General features: G+C 37.9%; 1 protein-coding gene across 1 annotated transcript in view; it reads left to right on the top strand.

The window, feature by feature from the left end:
- MED13 (mediator complex subunit 13) overlaps positions 1 to 26,862 on the top strand; it is a gene marked incomplete at both ends in the record, with an annotated part of 106,062 nt that overhangs the window by 41,405 nt on the left and 37,795 nt on the right. The window contains 6 exons of the mRNA XM_080713403.1: positions 14,364 to 14,577; positions 16,295 to 16,376; positions 21,630 to 21,751; positions 24,606 to 24,696; positions 24,835 to 25,049; positions 25,318 to 25,514. Of these exons, the coding sequence (XP_080569529.1) occupies positions 14,364 to 14,577; positions 16,295 to 16,376; positions 21,630 to 21,751; positions 24,606 to 24,696; positions 24,835 to 25,049; positions 25,318 to 25,514 (921 nt within the window). The remainder of the gene's footprint in view (positions 1 to 14,363; positions 14,578 to 16,294; positions 16,377 to 21,629; positions 21,752 to 24,605; positions 24,697 to 24,834; positions 25,050 to 25,317; positions 25,515 to 26,862) is intronic.

Genomic DNA, 26,862 nt, shown 5'->3' with positions numbered 1-26,862 from the left:
TGGATATGTTGATTATTTTGTTTTTCATAGTAAAACAGGATATAGCAGTGAACTTTTTGTACACGCTTTTTTTTCCTGTACTTGTATAACAATTTCTCTAAGAAAATACATCTAAAATTAGAACTGCTGGACCATGAGGTATGTCCATTTTCAACATTAAGTTGTTTGGCACCAGGTGTGGTGGCGCATGCTTATATCTCAGCATTCGGGAGGTGGAGACCCGGAGGATTACAGTTCGCAGACAGCCTCAGCTACTTAGCGAGGCACTTTGCAACTCAGCGAGACCCTGTTTCAAAAATAAAAAGACTAAAAATAAAAAATAGGACTCAGAGTTATAATCCCCTGGGTTTCATACCCTGTACCAAAAAAAAAAAAAAAGAAAAGAAAAGAAAGAAAAAAAGACTCGGCAATTTGCTTTCCAAACAACTGGTATAGTTTAATGAACCATGAGACTAGCTGTTCTTCCTTTTCCTCAATACTTGATATTACAAAACTTTTAATTTGGCTGTGTGCAATTGTCTTAATACAAGTTTTCCAGATTCCCAGTGAGGTTAAACATCATTTAGAATGTTTATTAAACATTAGATTTTATTTTCTCTCAATTGCATGGTTATTTTTTTTTAGTCCCTTCCCCCCACCCCCGATTTATTCTCCATATTCTGAGATTTATTTATTTATTTATTTATTTATTTATTTATTTATTTATTTATTTATTTTTGTGTGCGGTATTGGGGTTGCAACCCAGGGGCCTTCTACCTCTGGGCTATACTGCCCAGATCTATTTTATATTTTAATTTGGGAACAGGGTCTCACTAACTTGCTGAGAGCCTCACTAAGTAGCTGAGGCTGGCTTCAAACCTATGTGATTCTTCTATCTTAGCCTCCTAAATACTGGGATTACAAGCATGTACCACCATGCCTGGCCTCGTATTCTGAGTCTCCCCCACCCTTCACCCCGCCCCCTGTACTGGGCATGGAACCCTTCAAAAGACACCCTTTTATTTTTTGCGGATCTGGGGATGGAACCCAGGGGCATTCGACCTCTGAGCTACATCCCGTGCCCTGTTTTTTATTCTTTATTTTGAAACTGTGTCTCACTGAGTTGCAAAGGGCTTCACTAAGTAGCTGAGGCTGTCCTCGAACCACAGTTCTTCTGTCTCAGCCTCCTGAATGCTGGGATTACAAGCGTGCACCACCGCACCCATCATATTCTGAGTTTTAAATCCGTATTAGTTATATGTGCTTATAACTTCCTCCATCTATATTTTGCTTTTTTTTTTTTTTTTTTTGCTGTAGTTTGCTTTCTTTGTTTACTTTAATTATGGCATACTTTGGGCAGAAGAAGACTTTTTTCAGGTGTCTTTTTATACTCTCTGTTCTGAATACATATCCATTTAAACTTCTGCATATAGATATTTATTGCCTTTATGTATATATATGTGTGTATATATATACACACACACACACACACATATGTGTGTGTGTGTGTGTGTGTGTGTGTGTGTGTGTGTGTGTATTAAGGCAAAAACAAAGAAGCCACTTGTTAAAAGTGGCTTCTTGTAAGACATAGTAATGTATAATTACATATATATGTATGTAAATATGTTTGTGTGTGTGTATGTTTCTACACTTGATCTTAGCCAAAAGGCCAATAAGCAATGTGTATGTGTGCTTCTAAAAGATGAAAACCAACCACACTGTATTACCATATTTCTCAGAACTATCTACCTATTTATTAGTCCAAGGCCAAGTATTTATGCAAAAATTATATTTCCTTCTCTCATTTCATTGTAGTGAATTTTTTCTATTGCTTATATGCAATAAAGGTTAAATGATGTCTTAGACTTATTAGTTGACTAAAATGTTACATTTACATGATTTGTGTATATGTTATTTCTACTCATATATAACTATTTATTTATTCATTTAATTTTATAGTGCTTGGGATTGAACCCAAAGGCTCTCTACCTCTGAGCTACATCCCCCAGACTTTTTTTTAAATTAGAGTACTGTTTTTCTAAGTTGTTGAGAGCCTTACTGAGTTTCTGAGGCTGGCTTTAAACCTGCAGTCCTCCCTTCTCAGCCTCCTGAGTGTGATTACAGGAGTGTACCACCATGCCTGACTCTAACATAACTATCATATGGTGTTTTGTGCATGTGTGTGGGGTACTGAGAATGGAACCCAGGGGTTTTCTACCTCTGGGCTATACCCCAAGACCTATTCTATATTTCATTTTGAAACAGGGTCTCACTAAGCTGTTAAGAGCCTCACTTTTTTAGCTAAGGCTGGCTTTGAACCTGTGAGTGATCCTCTTGTCTCAGCCTCCCAAGTGCTGGGATTACAAGTGTATACCACCATGCTCGGCTCATATAGATATTTGAAAAAACTCTTTTTACAGTGTTTGGTTATAATTTGGCTAAATTGCTTTTAATAGACTTCTAAGTCAATAGCACTGTTTCTTATAACTTCTCTTTGATTTTGCCTTATTTTGTTGGCAAACATCTTTAACTCAGTGAGAGACTGTGGAGATATATTTGATATTTGTGCATGTCTGAAAATGACTTCATTTTTGCCCTCTGCTTGTATTGATAATTTGACTATGTAGTAGATTCTTAAGTTGGATATTGTTTACCCTTAGAACTCTTAAGCATTGCTTAAGAATGTATAATACCGGCCGGGCGTGGTGGCGCACGCTTGTAATTTCCACACTTGGGAGGTGGAGACAGAAGGATCACGCAAGTTCGAAGCCAGCCGCGCTGGCTTAAGAGACCCTGTTTGGAAAAAAAAAAAAAGTATAAAATAGGTCTGGGAGTGTAGCCCGGAAGTAGAAGGGTTTCCAGGAACCACAGTACCACAAAAAAAAAAAAAGAAGAAGAATGTGTAATGTGTAATACTGGTCTCATTCATTCTTCATCACTTTTTTTTTTTTAAGTACTGGGGATTGAACCCAGGGGCATTCAACCTCCAAGCTACACCTCTAGCCCTATTTTATATTCTTTATTAAATGAAGTAGTGTTTCACTGTGTTGTGGAGGGCCTCACTAAGTAGCTAAATTTGCCCCAGAACCTGCAATCTTCCTGTCTCAGCTTCCCAAGCACTGGGATTACAAGTGTACCACCATGGCCAGCCTCCTTAAAAGGAATTTTAAAGAATGTGATCTGTTACCTCTTTGAGGCATTTAGGGTCTTTTCTTTAGCTTTAGAATTGGGAAATTTTACAAGAGTATGTGTAGGTATAGCATTTTTTTTTTTTTTTTTTCAGTCAGCATGCTAGACACTGTCCAACATGCAGTGCTTTTATAGCCAGGCCTGGTGGTACATGCTTATAATCCCAGCATTTGGGAGGCTGAGACAGGAGGATTGCGTTTTGCGGCCAGCCTTAGCTACTTAATGAGGCCCTTTGCAACTCAGTGCGATCCTGTTTCAAAATAAAGAATAAAATATAGGGCTGGGGGGCGGTAGCTCAGAGAATGCCTTTGGGTTCCATCCCTAGTACTGCAAAGAATAAATAAATATTAAGATGGGGTCTTGCTATGTTGCCTTGGCTGCCTTTGAACTCAATTCTTCATCCTTCCAAGTAGCTATAATTACTGGTATGCCACCATGTAAAGCCTCTCATGATTTTAAAAATTGTGATTACAATTTTTTTTAGACTCTCATCTTTTATTTAAGAAAATAACACCACCATCTCCTTCTAGGTTAATGTTTTGTGGGTGTTTTGTTGCTATAGAATTACTTTTTTTTTGTGGTGCTAGGGATGGAACCCAGAGGCATTATACTTCTGAACTACAACCCCAGCCGTATTTTTTATTCTTTATTAATTTTACTATTTATTTATTTATTTATTTATTTATTTATTTATTTATTTATTTATTGTGGTACTTGGGATGGAACCAGGGGCATTCTACCTCCAAGCTACAACCCCAGTCCTATATAGGGTCTCACTGAGTTGCAAAGGGCCTTACTAAGTAGCTGAGGCCATCCATGAACTACAATCTTCCTGTCTCAGCCTCCCAAATGCTAGGATTACAAGTGTGCACCACCACACCTGGCTTGCTGTAGAATTACTTTTGTTCTTTATTTTTACTGTGTTTCTTATATTTCTGATACTTATTTGTGTATGTATACTTTATAGTGAGATAATAAATTGGAAATTTTGTGTATGTAGGTCATGCTTGTTGATTGGCAGTCCTGCTCATTCAGTCAATATTTTAGTGTAAATTATGTATCAGTGTAAGACTGATACATTAAAAAAATAACTGTTATTTATCTCAAAATAAACCACAATAAGGAAAGCTACTGGGATGTAGCTCTGTAGTTGAATACCCCTAGGTTTGGTTTCCTAGTAAACACCCCCCAACACACACACACACACACACACACACACACACACACACACACACACACTTTCAGGTGTTTTCTCATTTTTTTACTAGATATGTTAAATCCAGATTTTTTTTAAAGCAGTTTGACTGTCCTGTTGTTTATATAGTTTGCCTTTAGTCCTCTCCTACATAATTTAGTCTGTGAACTGCTGTATTTCATTTGATCTTGAACTCTGAGGTTTATTTTTGTTTGGTTCATTTATAGTTTCTTCATTTTTTCCTACTGTTAGAAATGTATTCTCATTTAAAATTCTCTTATTTTCATTTTAGCAAACATGTTCTTTATCTAGCTAGCAGTCTGAATCTAAAAGGATTTGAATATGATTTTATTTTTAGTTAAAATCTGGATTATAACCTGGGAGTGGTAGTGCTCAGTTTGTAATCCCAGCATTTGGGAGACTGAGACAGGAGGATTACAGGTTTGCAGCCTGCCTCAGCATCTAAGCAAAACTCTTCTCAATTTGGTGAGACCCTGTTTCAAAATAAAAAATGATAAAATAGGGCTGGGAATGTGGCTTGGAGGTTGAATGCCTCTGAATTAAATCCACAGTCCCACCAAAAGAAAAAAAAAATCTGGATTTAAAATTGAAGGACTTCAGCTGGGAGTAGTGACACACACTTTTTTTTTTTTTAATTTATTTTTATTTTTTATTTGTTTATTTTTTTGTGTGTGTGGTACTAGGGGTAGAACCCAGGGGCTTTTCTACCTCTGAGCTATACTCCCAGACCTGTTTTATACTTTATTTGGAAACAGGATCTCACTAAGTTGCTGAGAGCCTCACTAAGTAGCTGGGGCTAGCTTTGAACCTGTGTGATCCTCTTATCTCAGCCTCCCAAGCTCTGGGATTAAAAGGGTGTGCCACCACGCCTGTGGTGGTGCACACTTGTGATTCCAGCATTTGGGAGGCTGAGATGAGAGGATCCAGGTTCATGGCCAGCCTCAGCTACTTCATGAGGCCCTTTGCAACTCAGACCCTGTTTCAAAATAAAGAATAAAAAATAGGACTGGGGGTGTAACTCAGAAGTAGAATGCCCTTGGGTTTCATTCCCAGTACCACCACCACCACCACCCCCCAAAAAAGTGAAGGACTTCAGAAAGGTTACTCTTCTGATTATGAAAGTCTATAACTCTTGAAAGCAAATAATGTCTTGGAAACAAGTTGTAAAAGATTTGTTTTTTTGTTTTTGGTTTTTTGTAGTACTGGGGATTGAACTCAGGGCCATTCTACCTCCAAGTATACCCCCAGCACTATTTTTTATCCTTTATTTTGAAATAGGGTGTAAGTTGCAGAGGTCTCACTAAGTAGTGGAGGCTGGTCTTGAACCTGCATTCCTCCTGTCTCAGCCTCCCAAGTACTGGGATTACAACTATAAAAGATCTTTATGGTTGGAAATGATCTTTACCTGTTTTAAACGTAATTAAAAAGTCTAAGCCAGCCTTAGGTCTTGCCTGAAACTGTCAAGCCTTGTTTTTATACTTCTCTCTATATATATATTTGTGGTACTGGGGATTGCCTACCTTGAGCTATACCCTAAGCCCTATTTTATTTTTGAAACAGGGTCTCACTAAGTTGGAGAGGGTCTCAAGAGGTTGCTGAGCCTGACCTTGAACCTGTGGTCCTCCTATCTCCAACTCCTAAGTACTGGAATAACAGGCATGTACCCCCCTGCCTGCTTTGACTTGCATTTTTACACAGTAGCCACAGTAGTTAAATTCTGCTAATTATTTACTTACTTTCCTCCAATAGTTAGCCTTTAAGTTAAAAATGAAACCCAAACCCTTTCTCTTGATCTGTGAGATTGTTTACTGTCTTGTGCCTCACTTGACTTCACCTGTTTGCTTTCTCATTTTAGCCACACCAGTCTTCTTGTTCTTCTTCAAGGGCCATGATCTTGATGCTTGGCCTTCTGAATTGCATTACAGATAGTGAAAAACTGCTCGCTCACTCCTTAGCATTCAGTACTATTCAGAAGTTACTTTCTCGGGTAGAATTTTCCTGATCATTCTCACTTCTCTTCCAAACCTGTCTTATCTGTATACTGTTTTTTAGTTGCTCTTTAGTATATCTCAATCTGAGATTATGTATTTGTTAATGGCCTTCTCTCTTTTAGAATGTAAGCTCTATGAGGGCAAGGACTCTGTCTTGTTTACTGCTGTATTCCTCTAACATAAACATATGCAGTACCCTATAAATTGTAGAAATTCAAGAAATGTTTGGATGAAACAAACAGCAGTGTGGCCCTAGAATACTGTTTTAGAATTTACTTTCTTTCCAGGTTATATTTTCTTATTTAATGTATATAAAAATGTGATGGTGTGAATATTTTTGGTTTAAAAATACTTAGAGTAAGTTTTTATGGTCAGGTTGTGTTCATAAGATCTAAAATTTCTAGCCATGACTTTAAATAAATACATTGGTTGCTTAACCTTATTATAGAGCTTAACCATAGAATCTGTTCCAAACTTCTTTGACATTTTTCTCTCTGAATAAGAATGAGAAGGAAGGAACATAATGTAGAAAAGTAGCATGCAGAGCAGAGTGGTGCCGGGTCATGATCATGTAAGTTAAGGAATGGCGGCTTCTGTTTCTGCCTGTTACTGGCCACTAGTTTTTCTTCATAGAAAAGAAAAAAACATGATTGAATAAAAGGTTTTTTAAAAATTATTGTGTAATTCTGTGTTTCATGTGAGCATTGTTTTTGTTAAGATAGTTACTAAAATTTGTATTGTGTCAGGATTCACCTTTAAATACAAGCCCTATTTTTATAGCATAATAGTACATTAGAAGATACAGTCAATTTTACTCAAGGTTCACCATCAGAGGTTTAGCTCCTTTACGAACAAAGAAACATTTTTGGAACTTAATAGTTTTATTTTTGGCAGGTTAGTATTTTTAAAAAATCTGGATGATTCTTTTTTTTCTGGAGTTACTGTTCTATGGAAGTAATTGTCCATCTTCCCAGCTCCATCCCCCAGGTGGCATTTTTTGTTTATAACAACTGGAGGTGTGCTATTAACATGGTAGGTAGAGGCTAGAGATGTTGCTAAATCTTTTTTATTTATTTTTTGTGGCTCTGGGAATTAAACCCAGGAGCATTCTACTTTCCAAGGTACACCCCAGCCCTCTTTTAGTTTTCATTTTGAAACAGGGTCTGTTGCTGAGACTGGCTACCTGCGATCCTCCTGTCTCAGCCTCCCAAGTACTAGGATTCCAGGCTTGCATCACCATACCTGTCTTATCTTTCCTTTTTTAAAATTTATATCCTTTAAAGATATATTTTCTTGATCTTTTTGAATAAAGCAAATTTCTCTTTTATGCAACATTCTGAGAGGCGTTATTGGGATATAAAATAAATTTGGTATATCTGGGCAAAGGAAAGCTATATAGGCTTATATGGGAAGATCTCTAGATAGACATAAGTTAGATTATATCTATCGGTAGATTATAAAGTTTAGGAACAAGGTATGTGGTATATGGTATATATGGTACTATATGTGTAGGTATTTTGTTGTCCTAATTAGATAATATAAATAGTCCATGTTACCGTGTGTGTGTGTTTTACTGGGAATTGGGCCCAGGGGCATTCTACCTCCAATATACCCTCAGCCCTATTCATTTTTATTTTTGAAATAAGGCTTTGCTAGGTTGATTAAGAGTCCCATTACTTGCTAAGGCTGTCCTGTCTCAGCCTCTCAAGTACTGGGATTATAAGAGTGTGCCACCATACCTGGCTATGATAGATCCCCACCCCCCAACCCCCAGTACTGGGGATGGAACCCAGGGGCATTCTACTTCCAAGCTATCTATACCCCAGTCCTATTTTTTATTCTTTATTTGAAACAGGGTCTCACCGAGTTGCAAAGAGCCTCACTAAGTAGCTGGGGCTGTCTGCAAACTCCAATTCTCCTGTCTCAGTCTCCCAAATGCTGGGATTATAGTGTGTGCCACCATGCCCTGCTGATAGCTCTTATATTTTAAAATGGAGACTCAGTGAAAAATAGGGCTGGAGTTGTAGCTTGGAGGTAGAATGCCCTCCTTACTAAGTTACTTACTAAGTTACTTACTTAGTAAGTAGAAAAGAGAAAAAAGAAAAAGAGGCTGGGGTTGAACTAAGGGACATTTTACCTCTTAGCTATACCCTCAGCCCTAATTTTTTTTTCTTTTTTTTTGGTGGTACTGGGGTTCCTGGAAACCCTTCTACCTCAGGGCTACACTCCCAGACATATATTTTTTATATTTTTATTTGGAAACAGGGTCTCTTAAGCCAGTGTGGCTGGTTTCAAACCTGCGCCATCCCCCTATCTCCACCTCCCAAGCGCGGGGTTTACAAGCGTGTGCCACCACGCCCCACATTCAGCCCTATTTTTTAAATTTCTTTTGAGACAGGTGTCACTTCATTGTGGAAGACCTTACTAAGTAACTGAGGCTGGCCGTGAACTTGGAATCCTCCTTTCTCAACCTACCAAGTACTGGGATTACAAGTATGCATCAGCTATACTTAATGAGACCCCCTACAACTGAGCGAAACCCTTTTTCAAATAAATTAAAAAATAGGGCTGGGGTACAGCTCAGAGGCAGAATTCCCCTGGGTTCTATCTTTAGTAACACAAAAAGAAAGCTATTAGTTTTTTTTATTTTGGTTTGTTTTTGTTTTGGTACTGGGGGTGAAACCCAGGGGTATTCTACCTCTGAGCTGCATTTTCAGCCCTCTTATTTTTTTATTTTGCGGTACTGGGGATGGGACATTCTACCTCCGATCTATACCTTCAGCCCTGTTTTTTATTCTATATTTTGAAACAGGGCCTCACTAAGTTGCAGAGGGCCTCACTAAGTAGCTGAGGCTGTTCATGAATCTAGATCCTCCTGTCTCAGCCTCTCAAATGCTGGGATTACAAGCATGCGCCACCATGCCTGGCTTTAATTTTTTTGAAACAGGTTCTCACTGAGTTTTTGAGGGTTCCAGTAAGTTTCTGAGGCTGGCCTTGAACCTGTAATCCCCATTTCTTACTCTGAAGTAATGGATTATAGGTGTGTGCCACCATGCTCAGCCAACAAAAGCTATGGCTTTTTGTTATTTTGGTATTGGCTCTTGAACTCAGGGGCATTCTACCTCCAATCTTTCACCCTCTGCCCTATTTTTTATTCTTTATTTTAAAACAGGGTCTCACTAAGTTGTGGAAGGCCTCACTAAGTAGCTGAGGATGGCTGCAAACCAGTGATCCTCCTCTCTTACCCTCCCAAATGCTGGGAATAAAAGCATGTGCCAGCATGCCCAGCTCAAAAGCTATAGTTTTAATATCTAGTTTGATTCAGTTCAAGGACTGATTCTAAATGGAGATGGTACTAGGTAAAGTTGCATGTAAATAAAAGGGGAGAAGTTTGAGATGCATTAAGTTTATTCTTTACCATTCCCTTCTATAGCTTATCTCCTATAATTGTTGATCTTAACATCTTAACATTGTCATTCCTTGTCTTGAATAATTTTTTATTAAATAAATGCATGAAAGTATATGCTACCAATGTTAAATTTTATACAAGTACATTTCAGGAGGTATTGTAGTGAAAGGAAAGATATGCAATTAATGATATAAAGGAAAATTTAAATTTGCTTTGGGCTTTGCAGTGCTTTTTCTTTATGGCTGTACCTGATCTGTCTCCAGTATGTCTGTATTTAGCTTTATATCTAATTGAAACTGTATCTGTAGTTAAGTATTTGGCTGTGTAAAGTTCTTTTAAGAAAGGAGAGGAGGTCTTGTTCCTTGTCATAAAAGAATATTGTAGTATTTAATAGTGACAAAATTATTATTTGAGTTTTTAATCAGATACCTCAAAATGACAGTTTTATCAACTTTTAATATAGAATAATTGTAATGTAAGTGATTTGTATTTTGAAATTTATTGTGGTATATTATTGACTACATTTAAAATATTTGCATATACCAATGTTTGTGAGAATAATTCAATAAAATCACATGAACACTTTCTTTAGGCAATGCATTCAGCTTACTTATTTTTATTTTTAATAGAGCCTTGTGCAATAGAATTAGTCCTTTTAGTAATGTTACTGTGCATTGGTTCAGCAACTGTGTATGTAAGTAGGGTGGCAGCTTTTAATGCTTCTGCCAGAGAAAAATTTAGTATGAAATACAGTTGTTTTATTCGCCTTTGCACAGAATTTATTTCAGGCTGGGGGGGTAATTATACTTTTTTGTGTGGGGGGGTGGTACTGGGGTTCCTGGAAACCCTTCTACCTCTGGGCTATACTCTCAGACCTATTTTTATACTTTTTTATTTTGAAACAGGGTCTCTTAAGCCAGCACCGCTGGCTTTGAACCTGCGGGATCTTCCTGTCTCCGCCTCCCAAGCATGGGGATTACAAGTGTGCTCCACCATGCCCAGTTACTTTTTTATGAATAGTTATTTGAATTTGAATGCTTAAATCTTTTTATTCATACCTTGCCATTTTATTACCTAAAATCAAGGTTTTGCATAATTCCCACATCAAAGTTAGAAAAACTACCTTCCATTTCCTATTTTGTGAAGTTATTTTAAGTATTAAATGAGAAAGTACACGTCTAAGTAGATAATAGTATTTTGAAAAGATTTATGTTACAATATCCAGTAGTTTTTCAGTAAACCAGAACAGTTGTTCTGGTTTAATGGATGAGGTAGAGCTGCTCTCAAGAAATAAATGTATGTTGGTTTTTTGTTGTTGTTGTTGTTTAGAACAGATCTTCCCTCTTCCTCACTTCCTTCCTTTCTTTCTTGTACTGGGGATTGAACCCAAGAGCATTCTACCTCTGAGCTATACCTCTGGCCCAACTTTATTTTTCATTTTGAAAGAGGGTCTTGCTAAGTTGCTGAGGCTGGTCTCCAACCTGTACTCGTCCTGTCGCAGCCTCCCAAGTACTGGGATTACAAGCATGTGCCACCTCGCCTGGCTAGAACAGAACTATTTCAGAGATGCATAGGAATATATCCGTGTTGAGCTGCTCATGTTGCACACAGGTAATCCCAGTATTTGGGAGGCTAACACAGAAGGATTGCGAGATCAAGGCTAGCATGCAGTAACTTAGCAAATCCCTTTTTTCAAAATAAAAGGTAAAAAGGACTGGGGGGACAGCTTGGTGGTAGAATGCCCCCTAAGTTCAGTCTCTAGTATCACACACCCACAAAATAACCACTAGCAATTATGTTAGCATCGTATTTCCATGGAACAATGTTTTTGTCGTCTTTAATTTTAATTTTAGGAATCTGAGGCATATTAGAAATAGTGATACACATTTGAGCATTTGACAATCTAATACCTTCATTACTCCTAAATCTTATGTGATTTTGGTCTAAATACCCATAGCAGATAAACAATGGCATCAATACTTTCTAATGTGTAAAAATGGTTCGTTTTACAATCCAAGCTGCTGTACTTTGTGATTATTAATGCAAAAGCATCTCAATGCTGTGTGGCTTTAAGATTTCACTTGTTTATTAGCAAATACTTATTTGCTGCCGTTATGTACCAGGCACTCTTGGAATTTGGGATAATTCAGTGGGCAAGGACAAGAATTTAGACTTTGTGGGACTTTTATTCTAAAGGAAATGATAGTCAACTATGAATATAATCAATTTTATATGATATATTAAAAAGTAATTCCTGCCAGGCATGGTAGCGTTTGTTTGTTATCCCAGTACTTGGGAGGCTGAGACAGGATGATCTCACGGTAAAGGCCAGCTCAGCAATTTAGTGAGGTCCTGTCTCAAAATAAAAAATAAATTAGCTGTGCCTAGTGGCGTCCACTTGTAATCCCAGTATTTGTGAGCTTGAGGCCAGAGAATTGCGGTTTGCGGACAGCCTTAGCTACCTAATGAGGCCCTTCGCAACTTAGTGAGACCCTGTTTCAAAATAAAGAATAAAAAACAGGGCAGGGTGTGTGGCTTGGAGGTCAAATGCCCCCGCTGGGTTCCATCCCCAGATCTGCAAAAAAAATAAAAAAGGCTGGATATTTAGCTCCATGGTAGAGCCCCCTAGCTCCAACCCCAATTGTTCCCCTCCCCCAAAAAAATAGGTAGTTGCTAACTGGGGAGAGAATAGAGACAGGTAAGGGGCATCAGTATTTAGGCAGATGATCATATTGCAATTTAGTGTGTGTGTGTGTGTGTGTGTGTGTGTGTGTGTGTGTGTGTGTGTGTGTGTTTATTGCTAGGGATTGAATCCAGGGACATTCTACCTCCAAGTTACACAGCCTCAAATGGATTTCATTTTTTATTTGGAAACTGGGTCTCTAATTTGCTGAAAGCCTCACCAAGTAGCTGAGGCTTGCTTCAAATCTGTGATCTTCCTGTCTCAGCTTCCCAGTTACTGGGATCACAGAGATGTGCCACCATGACCGGCTCATTGTAATTTTAAATAAAGCAGACATAACAAGGACTTACAAAGTAAGTGATATTGAAACACACATTTGAAGTAAGTAAAGGAATTCACCAGATAGATATTTGGAGGAAGAATGAACCAAACAAAGGGAACAGTCAAGAGTCTTTACTATTTAAAAAACATCAAGGAAGCTCTTAGAAACAGCATGAATGAGAGAGGACTTGAATAGAGGTAGAAGAAGTTGGAGAGCAAAGGAGAAGCCAGATCATGGAAGTGTTAGGTTGAATATTCTATGGAGTTTGCCCCCTCCCCCCGCAGGGTGAAATAGTCATTGCAGGATTTTGAGAATGTTTTGGGTAAGGAGCCTGGCTGCCTCTGTTCTGACAACTTAGGAGCCTTAGCTTTGTAAACTTGAGAGAACAGGGATTTGAGAGTTTTCTGTCTTTTACAAACCAGAAACTAGTCTTTAGGAAAACAAAGACTCTGGTCTTTGAAGATCTAAATCCTGATGCTTTCTAGGTTCTATGGTACAGAGTAGCTTGTTTGTTGTTATGGCTTTTCCCTTTTAACCTTAGATTTTAACTTTCTCTTGTCAGTTTCCACTACTTTGTCTTTTCAGAGGCAGTTGTCTCTTCTCTTGTTTTGTCCTCCTTTGCCATTTTATTGGCTATATTAGTAGAATACAGAAAACCATACATTTATAGCCACCATGTTAAACCAGAAATTTCCAGTGTGATTAGTAAAGCGCTGAGGTACTGGCACTGATACTTCACTTGACCTTGTTATCTTGCCAAGATAATCATCATAGTGTTATTTTCATGTTGCACAAATCATGCTTTCAGAAATATTTTACCTGTAGTCAGTAGTAGAGTGCTTGTCTGACATCTGCATGGCCCTGGGTCTGATCACCAACACTTCAAATAAGAACAAAAACTTTAAACTTAAAAAACACCAATCATGTCAGTAATAGAGGATAATCATTTTCACCATATAAATGCATAAAGTGAATAAAAATATCCTGTCTTTTTTTTTTTTTTTTTTTGCGGGGTCTGGGGATGGAACCCAGAGGCATTTGGACCTCTGAGCTACACCCCCAGCCCAATTTTTTATTCTTCATTTTGAAACAGGGTCTCACTGAGTTGAAGGGCCTCACTAAGTAGCTGAGGCTGTCCGCGAACCACAATCCTCAGGTCTCAGCCTCCCGAATGGCTGGGATTACAAGCGTGTGCCACCACTCCCGGCTAAGATATCTTGTCTTAAAGTCCATACTTTGAGAGTCACTGTCTAGGAGCATTTAAGACCCCCCTTTCAGTGAATAGGTTTAGACAAGTTAGTGTGCTTGAGGATCTGAGAACAAAGTGAAGGACACATATTTTGGTGGAAGGCCATATAGATAGGAGATCTGTATTTTAGTTCCCCTTCTCTATTGCTAAATTTAAGACTTTAACAAATCACAATTTAGGCCTCACAGTTTCTTTTTTTATAAAATGAGAAATTAAAGGTTGAATAATCTAATTTTAAGAAACCTCATGATACTTCAGTTGTTTGGGCAAATTTTCATGCTTTTCTGGATAATATAATTAATTTTCTAATTTATTTTTTATACAGGTTAATGGTGCAGTGCAAGAAACGATTAAAAGTTTCTGATGAATTAGTGCAGCAATATCAAATTAAAAATCAGTATCTTTCAGCAATAGCATCTGATGCAGAACAAGAGCCTAAAATTGATCCTTATGCATTTGTTGAAGGAGACGAGGAATTTCTTTTTCCTGATAAAAAAGATAGGCAAAACAATGAAAGAGAAGCTGGGAAAAAACACAAGGTAAGAAAAATCACAGTATACCAAAGGTTCACTGATGATTTTGTAGCCCTACATGTATTAACACACTTGGTAGCATACTTATCACATTTTTTCTTATAGAGAATAATTGTTTTAACTTACTTAAGTACATGGTACACCTTATGGCTGTTCTCTCATATTGAAAAGATTTTTTGTTTTAACATTTCTGGTTTGGATAAAGAATATTAACTTGTATTACAATTGAAATCCATTTAGGTAAACTATTTTGACATTAAATTAAAAATATGCTGTAAGCCAGGTGTAGTGGTGCATGTCTGTAATCCCAGAACTTGGGAGGCTGAGATAGAAAGATCCCATGTTTGAAGCCAGCTGTAGCAACTTAGTGAGGGCCCTAGCAACGTAGACCTTGTTTCAAAATAAAAAGTAAAGTAGACTCAGGGCGTAGCTCACAAGTAGAATGCCCCTGGATTCAGTCTCCAGTAACACCTCTCCTTTCCTCTCCTGATGCCAGAATGCTACAGGTGAAATAATTAGTTTTCAAAGATAAAATACATGTCACATGAAAGTTTTGAATGTGTAATTCAGGGAAAAAATATAGTTCCCTAAAGCAAAAACTTACATTAGTGAAATGAAAACAAGCTTTTATTATAATTTTTAAAACCAAATATTTGAGAATCTGTTAAACATATAATAACTCTGCTAGATAAGAATTTTGCCTTAAAAGCCAGGTGTGGTAGTGCATGCTTGTAATCTTAGTCCTTCGGAGGCAGAGACAGGAGGATTGCAGGTTCAAGACCAGCCTCAACAACTTAGATTGTTTCAGAATAAAAATAGGTCTCAGAGTGTAGCTCAGATACCTACCACAAAAGAAAAAAAAAATCGAAAGCTGTAAAATTGTGAAAAGAATCTAGTAATATGCTTAGTACAAAGAATTTTACACCGTTTTACTTAGCTCTGGTATGTGCCACATACTTAAAATTTTGTCCTTTAGTCAGTGTGAAAACAGTGGTAGCTAGCCGGGCGTGGTGGCGCACGCTTGTAATCCCTGCGCTTGGGAGGCAGAGACAGGAGGATCGTGCAGGTTCTAAGCCAGCAGCGCGCGCAGGCTTAGGAGACCCTGTTTCCAAATAAAAATGTAAAAATAGGTCTGGGAGTGTAGCCCAGAGGTAGAAGGGCTTCCAGAAACCCCAGTACCACACACACACACACACAAAAAAAAAAAAAAAAAAAAAAAAAATGGTAGCTGAGAAGTCTACAGTTATAATGGAAGAATACTGACTTTAGAATTTTTTAGATGTACTTTAAAGTTCCATCTCCCACTATCAGACATGATTCTTGGGATGGATTCTTTAGAAAATCTTTTTTGGGGGGAGGTCTGGAACCCGGGGCATTTGACCTCCAAGCTACACTCCCTGCTCTATTTTTTATTCTTTATTTTGAAACCGGGTCTCACTGAGTTTCAGAGGGCCTCACTAAGTAGCTGAGGCTGTTCAAGAACCACGATCCTCAGGTCTCAGCCTCCCAAATGCTGGGATTACAAGCAAGTGCCACCACGCCAGGCTTAGGAATTTTTTTTTTTAAGTCTGAAAGATGAGTATATTATCTATTTGCTAATTAAAATAATTGGTTATAATGTAATTGACCATTTAACAGAATGCTTGACACATGACTATTCAAAAATTAGTAGATTTTGTTGGCAAATTATGTAGTTTAGGCTAATATGTAATACTGTTTGTAGGTAGAAGATGGGACGTCTAGTGTTACAGTTTTATCACATGAAGAAGATGCTATGTCATTATTTAATCCCTCTGTCAAGCAAGGTAAGATGTTTATTTCCTAAACAAAATTACTGTGTTCCAGGATTATTATTATGATCTGACATTGCTGGACTTTTAGTATTCCTTCTTGCATAATTCATATGCTTCCTAGGATGAGTGGATTTATTTATCTTTTATTGGAAGAACTATATTCAGATGAAAGAAATTCCATTTGAAGTTTTTGCAACTGTTTTTTTTCCTGAACAAAAAATTAGTTCTTGCTCATGAAATGAGTGGATTGGATAACATCATTGCTCAAACTTTCTTAGATCTAAAAACTTTTTGGTTTTAAAATTAATGAATTAACTCATTAATTCATTAATTTGTTTGTAACAGAGTCTCATTAAGTTGTTGAGACTGGATGCAGTCCTATGAGCCTTCTTTCTCAGCCTCCCAAGTACTAGGATTACAAGTGTGCATTGCTGTGCCTGGCTAAAAACTCACTTTTTATTTAAATTAAACTTTCTGAAATATTGATGTGTTTTTTCTCCCTCATACACAAGAGAGCTGTTTTGAGGTTATTAATTCAACAAATGTTTATTGAATACCTGTGATGGATTCTAGGCATTGAAGATACAGTGGTAAAGATTACACTTTGAAAGTATCTGGGTTGTGTTCCTTTTGAATGAAATGGAGACAGTATAATAGTTCATTTACAAAATCTATTTAACTTTTAAGAAGTTTTTAAATTGAAAAGTAAAAATTACATACAACTTGTTTTAATTAATGTATTATTATGGGATGGCTAAATCAAGCTATTTAACATATACATTTCTTCACATAGGTACCTTTTTGTGGTGAGAACACTTAAAATCTATTTCTTAGCAAGTGTGAGGTAGAAAGTATATTAACTTTAATCACCGTAATATACAGCAAAATCCTTTTAACTTTTTGTTTTTGTGTGTGGTACTGGGGATTGAACCTGGGGCATTCTACCCCCAGGCTACAGCCCCAGTCCTATTCTTAGTTTTGTATTTTGAAACAGGGTCTCACTAAGTTGCAGAAGCCTCACTAAGTAGCTGAGGCTGGTCATGAACCTATAATCCTCCTGTCTCAGTATTTCAAGTACTGGGATTACAAGCGTGAGCCACCAATTTTTTGGTGGCTTCCATTTTTCTTTTTTCGTGTGTGTGTGTGTGTGTGTGTGTGTGTGTGTGTGTTACTAGGGATTAAATCCAGGGGCATTTTACCTCTGAGCTAAACCCCCAGCCCTGTTTTATTTTTATTTTTAAATAGGGTCTCACTAGGTTGCAGAGGGCCTCGCTAAGTTGCTAGGGCTGACCACGAATCTGTTATCTTCCTCTCTCAGCCTCCCAAGTACTGGGATTATAGATGTGTACCACCATGCCTAACTGGTGTGTATCTACTGAGGCAAAGTTTTGTTTTAATATTCAAATGAAGTTCAGTGGTAGAGCATTTGCCTAACATGTGTGACAGTATTTTTGTGAGCCATAAATCTGATATAAGGTTAATATCACAAGTATAAAGAAATGCAAAGAAAACAACTTGATTGAGATCTGGGCGTGAGGGTGCACGCTTGTAATCCCAGCATTTGGGAGGCTGAGACAGGAGGATCAGCTACTTAGTGAGGCCCTTTGCAACTTAGTGAGACCTGTTTCAAAGTAAAGAATAAAAAATAGGGCTGGGGTGTAGCTCGGAGGTAGAATGCCTCTGAGTCCAATTCCAGTACCTAAAAAAAAAAAAAAAAAAACTTGATTAGAAAATGGGCAAAGGATTTACCTGATTAGACGTTTCTGAAAAGAAGACATTTGGACATGTGAAAAATATTCAACTTCACTAATCATTAGAAAATACAAATCAAAACCACACTGAGTTATATTATCACACCTTATAGAATGGCTGTTATCAACAATACAATAGATATTAAGCATTGATGAGGATGTGCAGTAATGGGACCCTTTGTACACTGTTGATGGAAATAAATTAGTATGGCTATCATGGTCATTTTTTAAGTACATAAAGTACATATGTTTATGGAGTTTCCTCAAAAAATTAGAGATAGAACCACCTTATGACCCAACAACTGCAGTACTGGGTATGAATTTAAAGGATAAAAAAATCAGTGTGTTCATACTGATACCTGCATACTCATGTTTATTGAGGCACTTTTCATAATATCCAAGACATCAAGCCCGGCTTATTTTTTATTTTATTTTATTATTTATTTATTGGTGGTACTGGGGTTCCTGGAAACCCTTCTACCTCAGGGCTACACTCCCAGACCTATTTTCTATTTTCTATTTTTATTTGGAAACATGGTCTCCTAAGCCAGCGCGGTTGGCTTCGAACCAGCGCGATCCTCTTATCTCCGCCTCCCAAGCACAGAGATTACAATCGTATGCCACCACGCCCGGCTTTATTTTTTATATTTATTTATTTATTTATTTTGGTGGTACTGGGGTTCCTGGAAGCCCTTCTACCTCCGGGCTACACCCCCAGACCTATTTTTACATTTTTATTTGGAAACAGGGTCTCCTAAACCAGTGCGCTGCTGGCTTCGAACCTGCGCGATTCTCCTGTCTCTGCCTCCCAAGCGCGGGGATTACAAGCGTGTGCCACCACGCCCGGCTATTTTTTATTTTTATTTTTTATTTTATTTTATTTTTTGTCTTTTTCTTTTTTTGGACTGGGGATCAAACCCAGGGCAGTGCACTTGCCAGGCAGGCACTTTGCCACTGAGCTACATCCCAGCCCTATTTTTTATTTTTAAACAGGGTTTCACTGACTTGCAAAGAGCCTCACTAAATAGCTGAGGTTGTCCACGAACCACAATCATCCTGTTTTCAGTCTACTGAATGCTGGGATGAAAGCGTGCGCTACCATGCCTGGCTCCATATCATATTAAATTCTTGATGCATGCCATTTCTGAGGTACAGAGAGGTTAAGCAATATGTTAGAAGTCATGCTCTTGCTTAGAACTGGGATTCAAATTAATAGTCTGACTCAGGAACTACAGCTCTTAATTTTTGTACTATGCTTCCTTTACATTTCAAGAAAACAACAATAAAAATGTGTTTTTTTTCAGTTAACATGTAATCGTACATCTCTATAGTGTATAGTATATTTTGACATGCATACCACACTTGCTGATTAAATCAGTACAATTAGTATTTCTGTGTTCTTATTTTGGCCTTCAGGCTTCCTTATAGGAGCCAGGCTTGGTGGTGCACTCTGAGGAGTGCATGGGAGGCTGAAATATGAGGATCACAGGTTTTTTGGCCAGTCTCAGCAACTTAGTGAGACCCTGTTTAAAATAAAAAAGGGCCAGGCATGGTGCCGAATGCTTGTAACCCCAGTACTTGGGAGGCTGAGACAGGAGGATTGCAGGTTCATGGCTAGCCTCAGCTGCTTAGTGAGGCCCTTGGCAACTTAGTGAGACCCTGTTTCAAAATAAAGAATAAAAAATAGGGATAGAAGTGGAATGGAGGTAGAATGCCCCTAGGTTCAATCCCCAGTACAACACACACACACACACACACACACACACACACACACACACACACACACACTAGGTCACTGTGAACTCTAGTCATCCCACTGTAAACACTGGACTCATTCCTTTTATTTAGCTGTTTGGCCCCTGTTATTGTCTTGGCTCTGAGCACTCTTCTCACCTTCTAGTCATCACACAGAGATAGAGCACAACATGAGATTTATCCTCCAAACAAATATTTGAGTATAATGTTGGATTTTTGTCAGCAGATACTGTGTTATACAACAGATGTCTTGTATAGTTCATTCATTCTGTTATTTATTTATTTGTAATACTGGGGATGAAACTCGGGCGCGTTCTACCTCTGAGTTACACCTCCAGCCCAATTTTTTTTTTTTTTTTTTTTTTTTTTTGGTGGTACTGGAGGTGGAACCCAGGGGCTTTTCTACTCTGGGCTATACTCCCAGACCTATTTTATACTTTATTTGGAAACAGGGTCTCACTAGGTTGCTGAGAGAGCCTCACTCAGTAGCTGAGGCTGGCTTCGAACCTGTGTGATCCTCCTGTCTCAACCTCCTAAGTGCTGGGATTACAAGCGTGCACCACCACACTTGGCTCCAGCCTTGTGTTTTTTGTTTTTTGTGGGGTATCTTTTTGTGTGTGTGGTACTGGGGTTCCTGGAAACCCTTCTACCTCTGGGCTACACTCCCAGACCTATTTTTATATTTTTATTTGGAAACAAGGTCTTTTTTTTTTTTTTTTTCCAGGTTTGGGGATGGAACCCAGAGGCATTTGACCTCCAAGCTACTCCCCCTGCCCAATTTTTTATTCTTTATTTTGAAACGGTCTCACTGAGTTGCAGAGGGCCTCACTAAGTAGCTGAGGCTGTCCGTGAACCGCGATCCTCTGGTCTCAGCCTCCCGAATGCCGGGATTACCAGTGTGTGCCACCACGCCCGGCTGGAAACAGGGTCTCTTAAACCAGTGTGGCTGACTTTGAACCTGCGCAATCCTCCTGTCTCTGCCTCCCAAGCGCGGGGATTACAAGTGTGCACATGTGCCACCATGCCTGGCTCTAGCCCTATTTTTTATTCTTTATTTTGAAACAGGGTTTCACTGAGTTGCAAGGTGCCTCACTAAGTAGCTGAGGCTGTGATCCCAGATATCCCTGTCTTAGCCTCCCAAATGCTGGGATTACAAGCATGTGCCACCATGCCCGGCTATGTATTGCTGTGGTGCTTGGAATCAAGCGCCTGGACTTGTACATTGCTAAGCAAGCACTCTGCCATTGAACTATATCCTCAACCCTTTTGCTTTTATTATGAGACAGGGTCTCCTTCCCCCTGAGTTGTACAGGCTGACCTTGAACTTATGGTCCTCCTGCCTCAGCTTGAATAGCTGACATTACATTCATGTACTACCACACCCAGCATAATTAACATTATATCCATTGAGCAACTCCCCATTATTGAGCATCTTTACTGAAAAATAATTAAATAGGATAAAATTCACTCATTTAGAAGGGGGAAAAGTTTTTATTTCTACTGTCCAATAGCTTATTACATTTTTATTATTCACATAGAGTACTTATATGTGTTATAGATTACATTATTTTTAGCACTTCCTAAGGAATGTACCATCATTTTTTTGCAAGTTTCTATAAAAAATTTTTAGATAATAAATAAATTACATTTTGTGTTGAATAATCTTAGACACGTAACAGTATATATTTAGTTTAAGTAGAATAATACTTATTTGGTCATAGTGAGTTTTTTATTTTATATTTCTGATTGACATATGTAGATGTTCCACGCCCTACTAGTCATGCCCGTCCTCCATCAACCAGTTTGATTTATGACTCAGACCTGGCTGTCTCTTATACTGACCTTGATAATCTCTTCAATTCTGATGAAGATGAATTAACAGTGAGTATCCCATTAATGATTAAGATTAAACATATTTTCCTTGGTTTTATATATGATTTTTTTGAAGTGATTTGTGTGAATACTATGTTTTATCTCTTGTAGGAAGTCTTTTATAATTAAGATATCGTTAATTGGTTTCTTTTTATTTTAATCTCATGTATGAGTCATCCTGATATAGTTTTCTATAAATGTTGAGATTTTCTTACCCTTTGTGTGTTTGAAGAATACCATGATAAAGCTAAATTTGAACTGTCATATGATCTTTTTCTGTAGTCCTTAGGAAGCAGAATAATTTTTTTATCCTTTGATTTTCTAGTTTAAGATGACTATGAGCTAGGCGTGGTGGCTCATGCTAATAATCCCAGCATTTGGGAGGCTGAGACAAGAGGATCGTGGTTTGTGGACAGCCTCAGCTACTTAGGGAAGCCCGTTGCAACTCAGTGAGACCTTGTTTCAAAATAAAGAATAAAAAAATAGGGCTGGGGGTGTAGCTCAGAGGTAGAATGCCCCTGGGTTCCATCCCCTGTATGGCAAAAAAAAAAAAAAAAAAAAAAAAAAAAAATTACTCTGGAATCAGCTTGTCTACAGAATATATAAATAATTAAATTATATGCCTTATTTATTCATTAAGGACAATAACTTCTTTTGAATTTGTAGGCATCACATCTATTGTAAGATAGAAACATACCTTAACAATGAAGAAAAATTAATATTTGATCTTAATACCTTTATGCCAAGAAAAAGGTGAAGATTAAAAAAATTAGAGCTAGCCTGGCGTGGTGTGGTGCATGCTTATAACCCCAACATTTGGGGGGCTGAGCCTGGAGGATCACAGTTTGTGAACAGCCTTAGCTACTTAGTGAGGCCCTCCATAACTTAGACCCTGTTTCAAAATAAAGAATAAAAAAAATAGGGCAGAGGGTATAGCTCAGAGGTTGAATGCCCCTGGGTTCCATCCTCAGACCCGCAAAAAAAAAAAAATAGAGCTCAAAATGAGATTCCATAGAATGTCAAATCTTTGGAAAATTAATGAACTCGCTCGGTACTGTATTTTCATAAAAGGGAATTCTTTCATCTGTGTAAGAGTAGCCTGTGCACTGACTATGGCATATTTAGTCTTTTTCTACAAATGTGCTGTTACTGAGTACAGTGGCGTGTGCCTGTGATCCCAGTGACTCAGAAGGCTTAGGCAGGAGGATTAGAAATTTAAGGCCAGCCTTGAGCTGGGCGTGGTGGCGCACGCTTGTAATCCCCGTGCTTGGGAGGCTGAGACAGGAGGATCACACGGGTTCAAAGCCAGCCTCAGCTACTTAGTGAGGCTCTTAGCAACTTAGTGAGACTCTGTTTCCAAATAAAATATATTTTAAAAAAAAGGTCTGGGAGTGTAGCCCCAAGGTAGAAGGGCTTCCAGGAACCCTCCAAAACAAACAAACAAACAAACAAACAAAATACAGAATAAAAAATAGGGCTGGGGTGTCACTCAGAGGTAGAATGCCCTTGGGTTCCTTCCCCAGTACCATAAAAAATAAAAATAAATACAAATTTAAGGCCAGCCTCAGCAACTTGTTGAGACCCTGTCTCAAAATAAAATAATAAAGCCAGGCATGGTGACACACACCTGTAATCCTAGTACTGGGGAGGCTGGGACAGAAAGATTTCAGGTTTTGAGACCAGACTCAACAACTTAGCAAGATCCTAGCAACTTGATAAGACCCTGCTTCAAAATAAAAAAGTAGGGTCAGGGCATATCTCAGAGGTAGATGCCCTTAGATCCATCCCCAGTATTATTACAATAAGTAGGGCTGGGCATGGAGCTCAGTGGTCCAGGCCCCACGATGGGAGGGACGTGTGTGTGGAGTGGGGTGGGGGGCAGAGGGCACTTGGTGTTTTTGTGTGTGAATTATAATCTTGCCACTGTGTATGTGTGTATATATACACATGTTGATATATAGCTATGTCTGCCTTAAGAAAAGCTTAAATACACAGACTTTTGCTCTGTATCCTGTAACGCCGTGTGTATTGGGGTATGGTTCACTAGGTGAGTATATTCTTGAATGCTTGAGTACATTTTTGCTTTCTCTCAGCTACCATTCATTCATCAGCTGTGGCTCCTGCAGTAAAAAGGGTATACTCAGAGCTCAGTTATATATGTATCACTAAATATCCAACAGAAGACATGGAACAAGTGTCAGCTTTGAAGAATATTGGTAATAACTTTGAGATGCAAAAATTTGGGTTTGTTGAGCATATTAAAACTTATTTCTTTTTATTAGAGACCTTGTTTTTAGGTATGAGATCTATTAAGAAGCAAGTGTAATGTTAATTTATAAATCCATTTTTAAATTAGGTGGGTTTTTTGTTTGTTTGTTTTTTGTGGTACTGGGGATGGAGCCCTTATATCTCTGGGCTACACTCCCAGACCTGTTTTATATTTTTTATTTGAAAACAGGGTCTCTTAAGCCAGAGAGGCTGGCTTTGAACCTGCGCGATCCTCCTGTCTCTGCCTCCTAAGCTGGGGATTACAAATGTGCGCCACGACACCCGGCTTAAATTAGGTTTTAAGTTACTGGTTATTCTTGCTTCTTTTTGTTATGAAAGTACTGGTCATTTTCATTGTTATGAAAATATTGGTGGGGAATTTTTCCCTCTTTTAATTGGGAGAGTAGTCAAATAACTATTCAGCAATTGTCTAAGATATATTTTGTGTTCTTAAACTGTATCTAGGATGTATTTGACACTGTCATAGATTTAAAAGTATTTTTGATGAATGTGATTTATTTTAAGTTATATCTGAAAGATTACTACTTTGAGATCACATTGTATTTCAGATAAATATGTGCTTTTTTTAAAATAGCCTGGATCTAAAAAATCAGCGAATGGATCAGACGATAAAGCCAGCTGCAAAGAATCAAAGACAGGAAATCTGGATCCATTATCTTGCATAAGTAAGCTTCCCAAATCTGTGCTCCAGATAAATTTTGCAAATTTTAAATCACAACAAAGCTCCCCACTCCCTTTATTTTAAACACAGATTCACCTTTTTCTTTAGTCTTACGTTAAAATGTGTGTTTTATTAAATATAGGCACTGCAGATCTTCATAAGATGTATCCTACACCACCATCATTGGAACAACATATTATGGGATTTTCCCCAATGAATATGAATAATAAAGAATATGGTAGTATGGATACAACACCTGGAGGAACTGTTCTAGAAGGAAATAGTTCTAGTATAGGAGCACAGTTCAAAATTGAGGTTGATGAGGGATTCTGTAGCCCCAAACCTTCTGAAATTAAAGTAAGTATTTTATTTTTCTAGAAAACAATTCACTTCCTATATTTTCTTTTAGAATTAGTTTGTTTTTATGTTCCGAAATCTTTTCCCAGTGATTCTACTTTTGTAGGTAACATTTTCATTTTTAGCATTGAATTGTGGTAGCACTATTAGAGCGCATTTAAGAATAGAATAGAATAGTAATTATTTTTTTCTGTTTAAAAATATTTTTTTGTTTTTATTTTGCTCCTGGAAGATATAATACTGAAAATCCATGGTCTTTATATTGTAGGATTTTTCTTATGTCTATAAGCCTGAAAATTGTCAAGTTCTAGTGGGATGTTCCATGTTTGCACCTCTAAAAACTCTACCAAGCCAATGTCTACCCCCCATCAAATTGCCAGAAGAGTGTATTTACCGTCAGAGTTGGACTGTTGGAAAATTAGAATTGCTTTCTTCAGGGTCTGCAATGCCATTCATCAAAGAGGGGTATGATTTATATTCTTATTATAGTATGGCAGTGCTTTTATAGGTGTATTTATTGTTATTTATTTACTTATTTATTTATTTTCGTGGCACCGAGGATTAAACCCAGGGGCATTCTACCTCTGAGCTCTACCTCCAGTAGATTTGATTTTTATTTTGAAACAGGATCTCACTAAGTTAATGAGAGTCTCACTGTTTGCTGAGGCTTTCCTCATAATCTCAGCCTCCCCAAGCACTGGGATTACAAACTTGTGCCACCATACCTGACTTTATTTTTTTATAGATGTACCTGGTATGCTGGAATAAAGTTGTGTGTGTGTGTGTGTGTGTGTGTGTGTGTGTGTGTGTGTGTGTGTGTGTTTTACTGGGGATTGAACCCAGAGGCGTTCTACTTTTGAGTTACAGTCCTCAGCCCAATTTTATTTTTTATTTGGAAACAGAGACTTACTAGTTTGAGGAGTCTCACTAATTGCTGAGGCTATCCTCAAACCTGCAATTCTCCTTTCTCAGCCTCCCAAGTACAGAGAGTACAGGCATGCACCACTACTCCTGACATAGAATATTGGTTTTGAAAATTCTAAAAATTACCTGGGCGTGGTGGCACACACCTATAATCCTAGTACTTGGGAGACTGAGACAAAAGGATCACAGGATTATGGCCAGCCTCAACAATTTAACAAGATCCTTAGCAGCTTAGCAAAACCCTGTTTCAAAATAAAACAGTAAAAAAAAGGGCTGGGGATGTAGTTTAGAGGTAGAATGCCCCTATGTTTAATACCCAGTACTAATAGTAGTAATGCTAATACCTTTAGAAAGTATCAGGTTGTCATGCTTTGACTGCCTAGTTTCAGAACCAGCTCTCTTTTCTGGCCTGCATTTCTAAATCCCTTGTGTTGGCACAGCTGTCATGTTTCCCACAATTCTCATGCCCAGCATTTCTGGATTGCTGGGTTTTATGTTGTATAGCATCTTAAAATTAGTATTGTCTCTTGTATACATGAACATCTCTGAAACCAGAATGTGTTTTAAAAATTAGTGCATCTTCAAATTAAAGAAGTATTTCTATAAGAAATTTATAGACAGTATATGTGAATGTCTAGGCTTGGAAAAGTGTATATGCATTTTATTTACAATTTTGAAACTAGTTGGTTGATCCTTGGCCCACAACAGTCACCACTGGACAGATAAACCAGAAATAAGTATTAATCCTACTTACAATTTTTATACTGATTGTCTTATCACAATACTCACTATTACTGAAAAACATTTGGGAAGTTTTTATATGTATTTTACATTCTAATGTGTTGTTTTATGTATATATTTGATCTTCTCTTTTGCCCTGATGACCACA

This window comes from Muscardinus avellanarius (assembly GCF_963383645.1).
Source record: "Muscardinus avellanarius genome assembly, chromosome: 16".
NCBI lineage: Eukaryota > Metazoa > Chordata > Mammalia > Rodentia > Gliridae > Muscardinus > Muscardinus avellanarius.
Note: the sequence above shows the minus strand (reverse complement) of the source record. Positions and strands in the feature narration are given on the sequence as shown.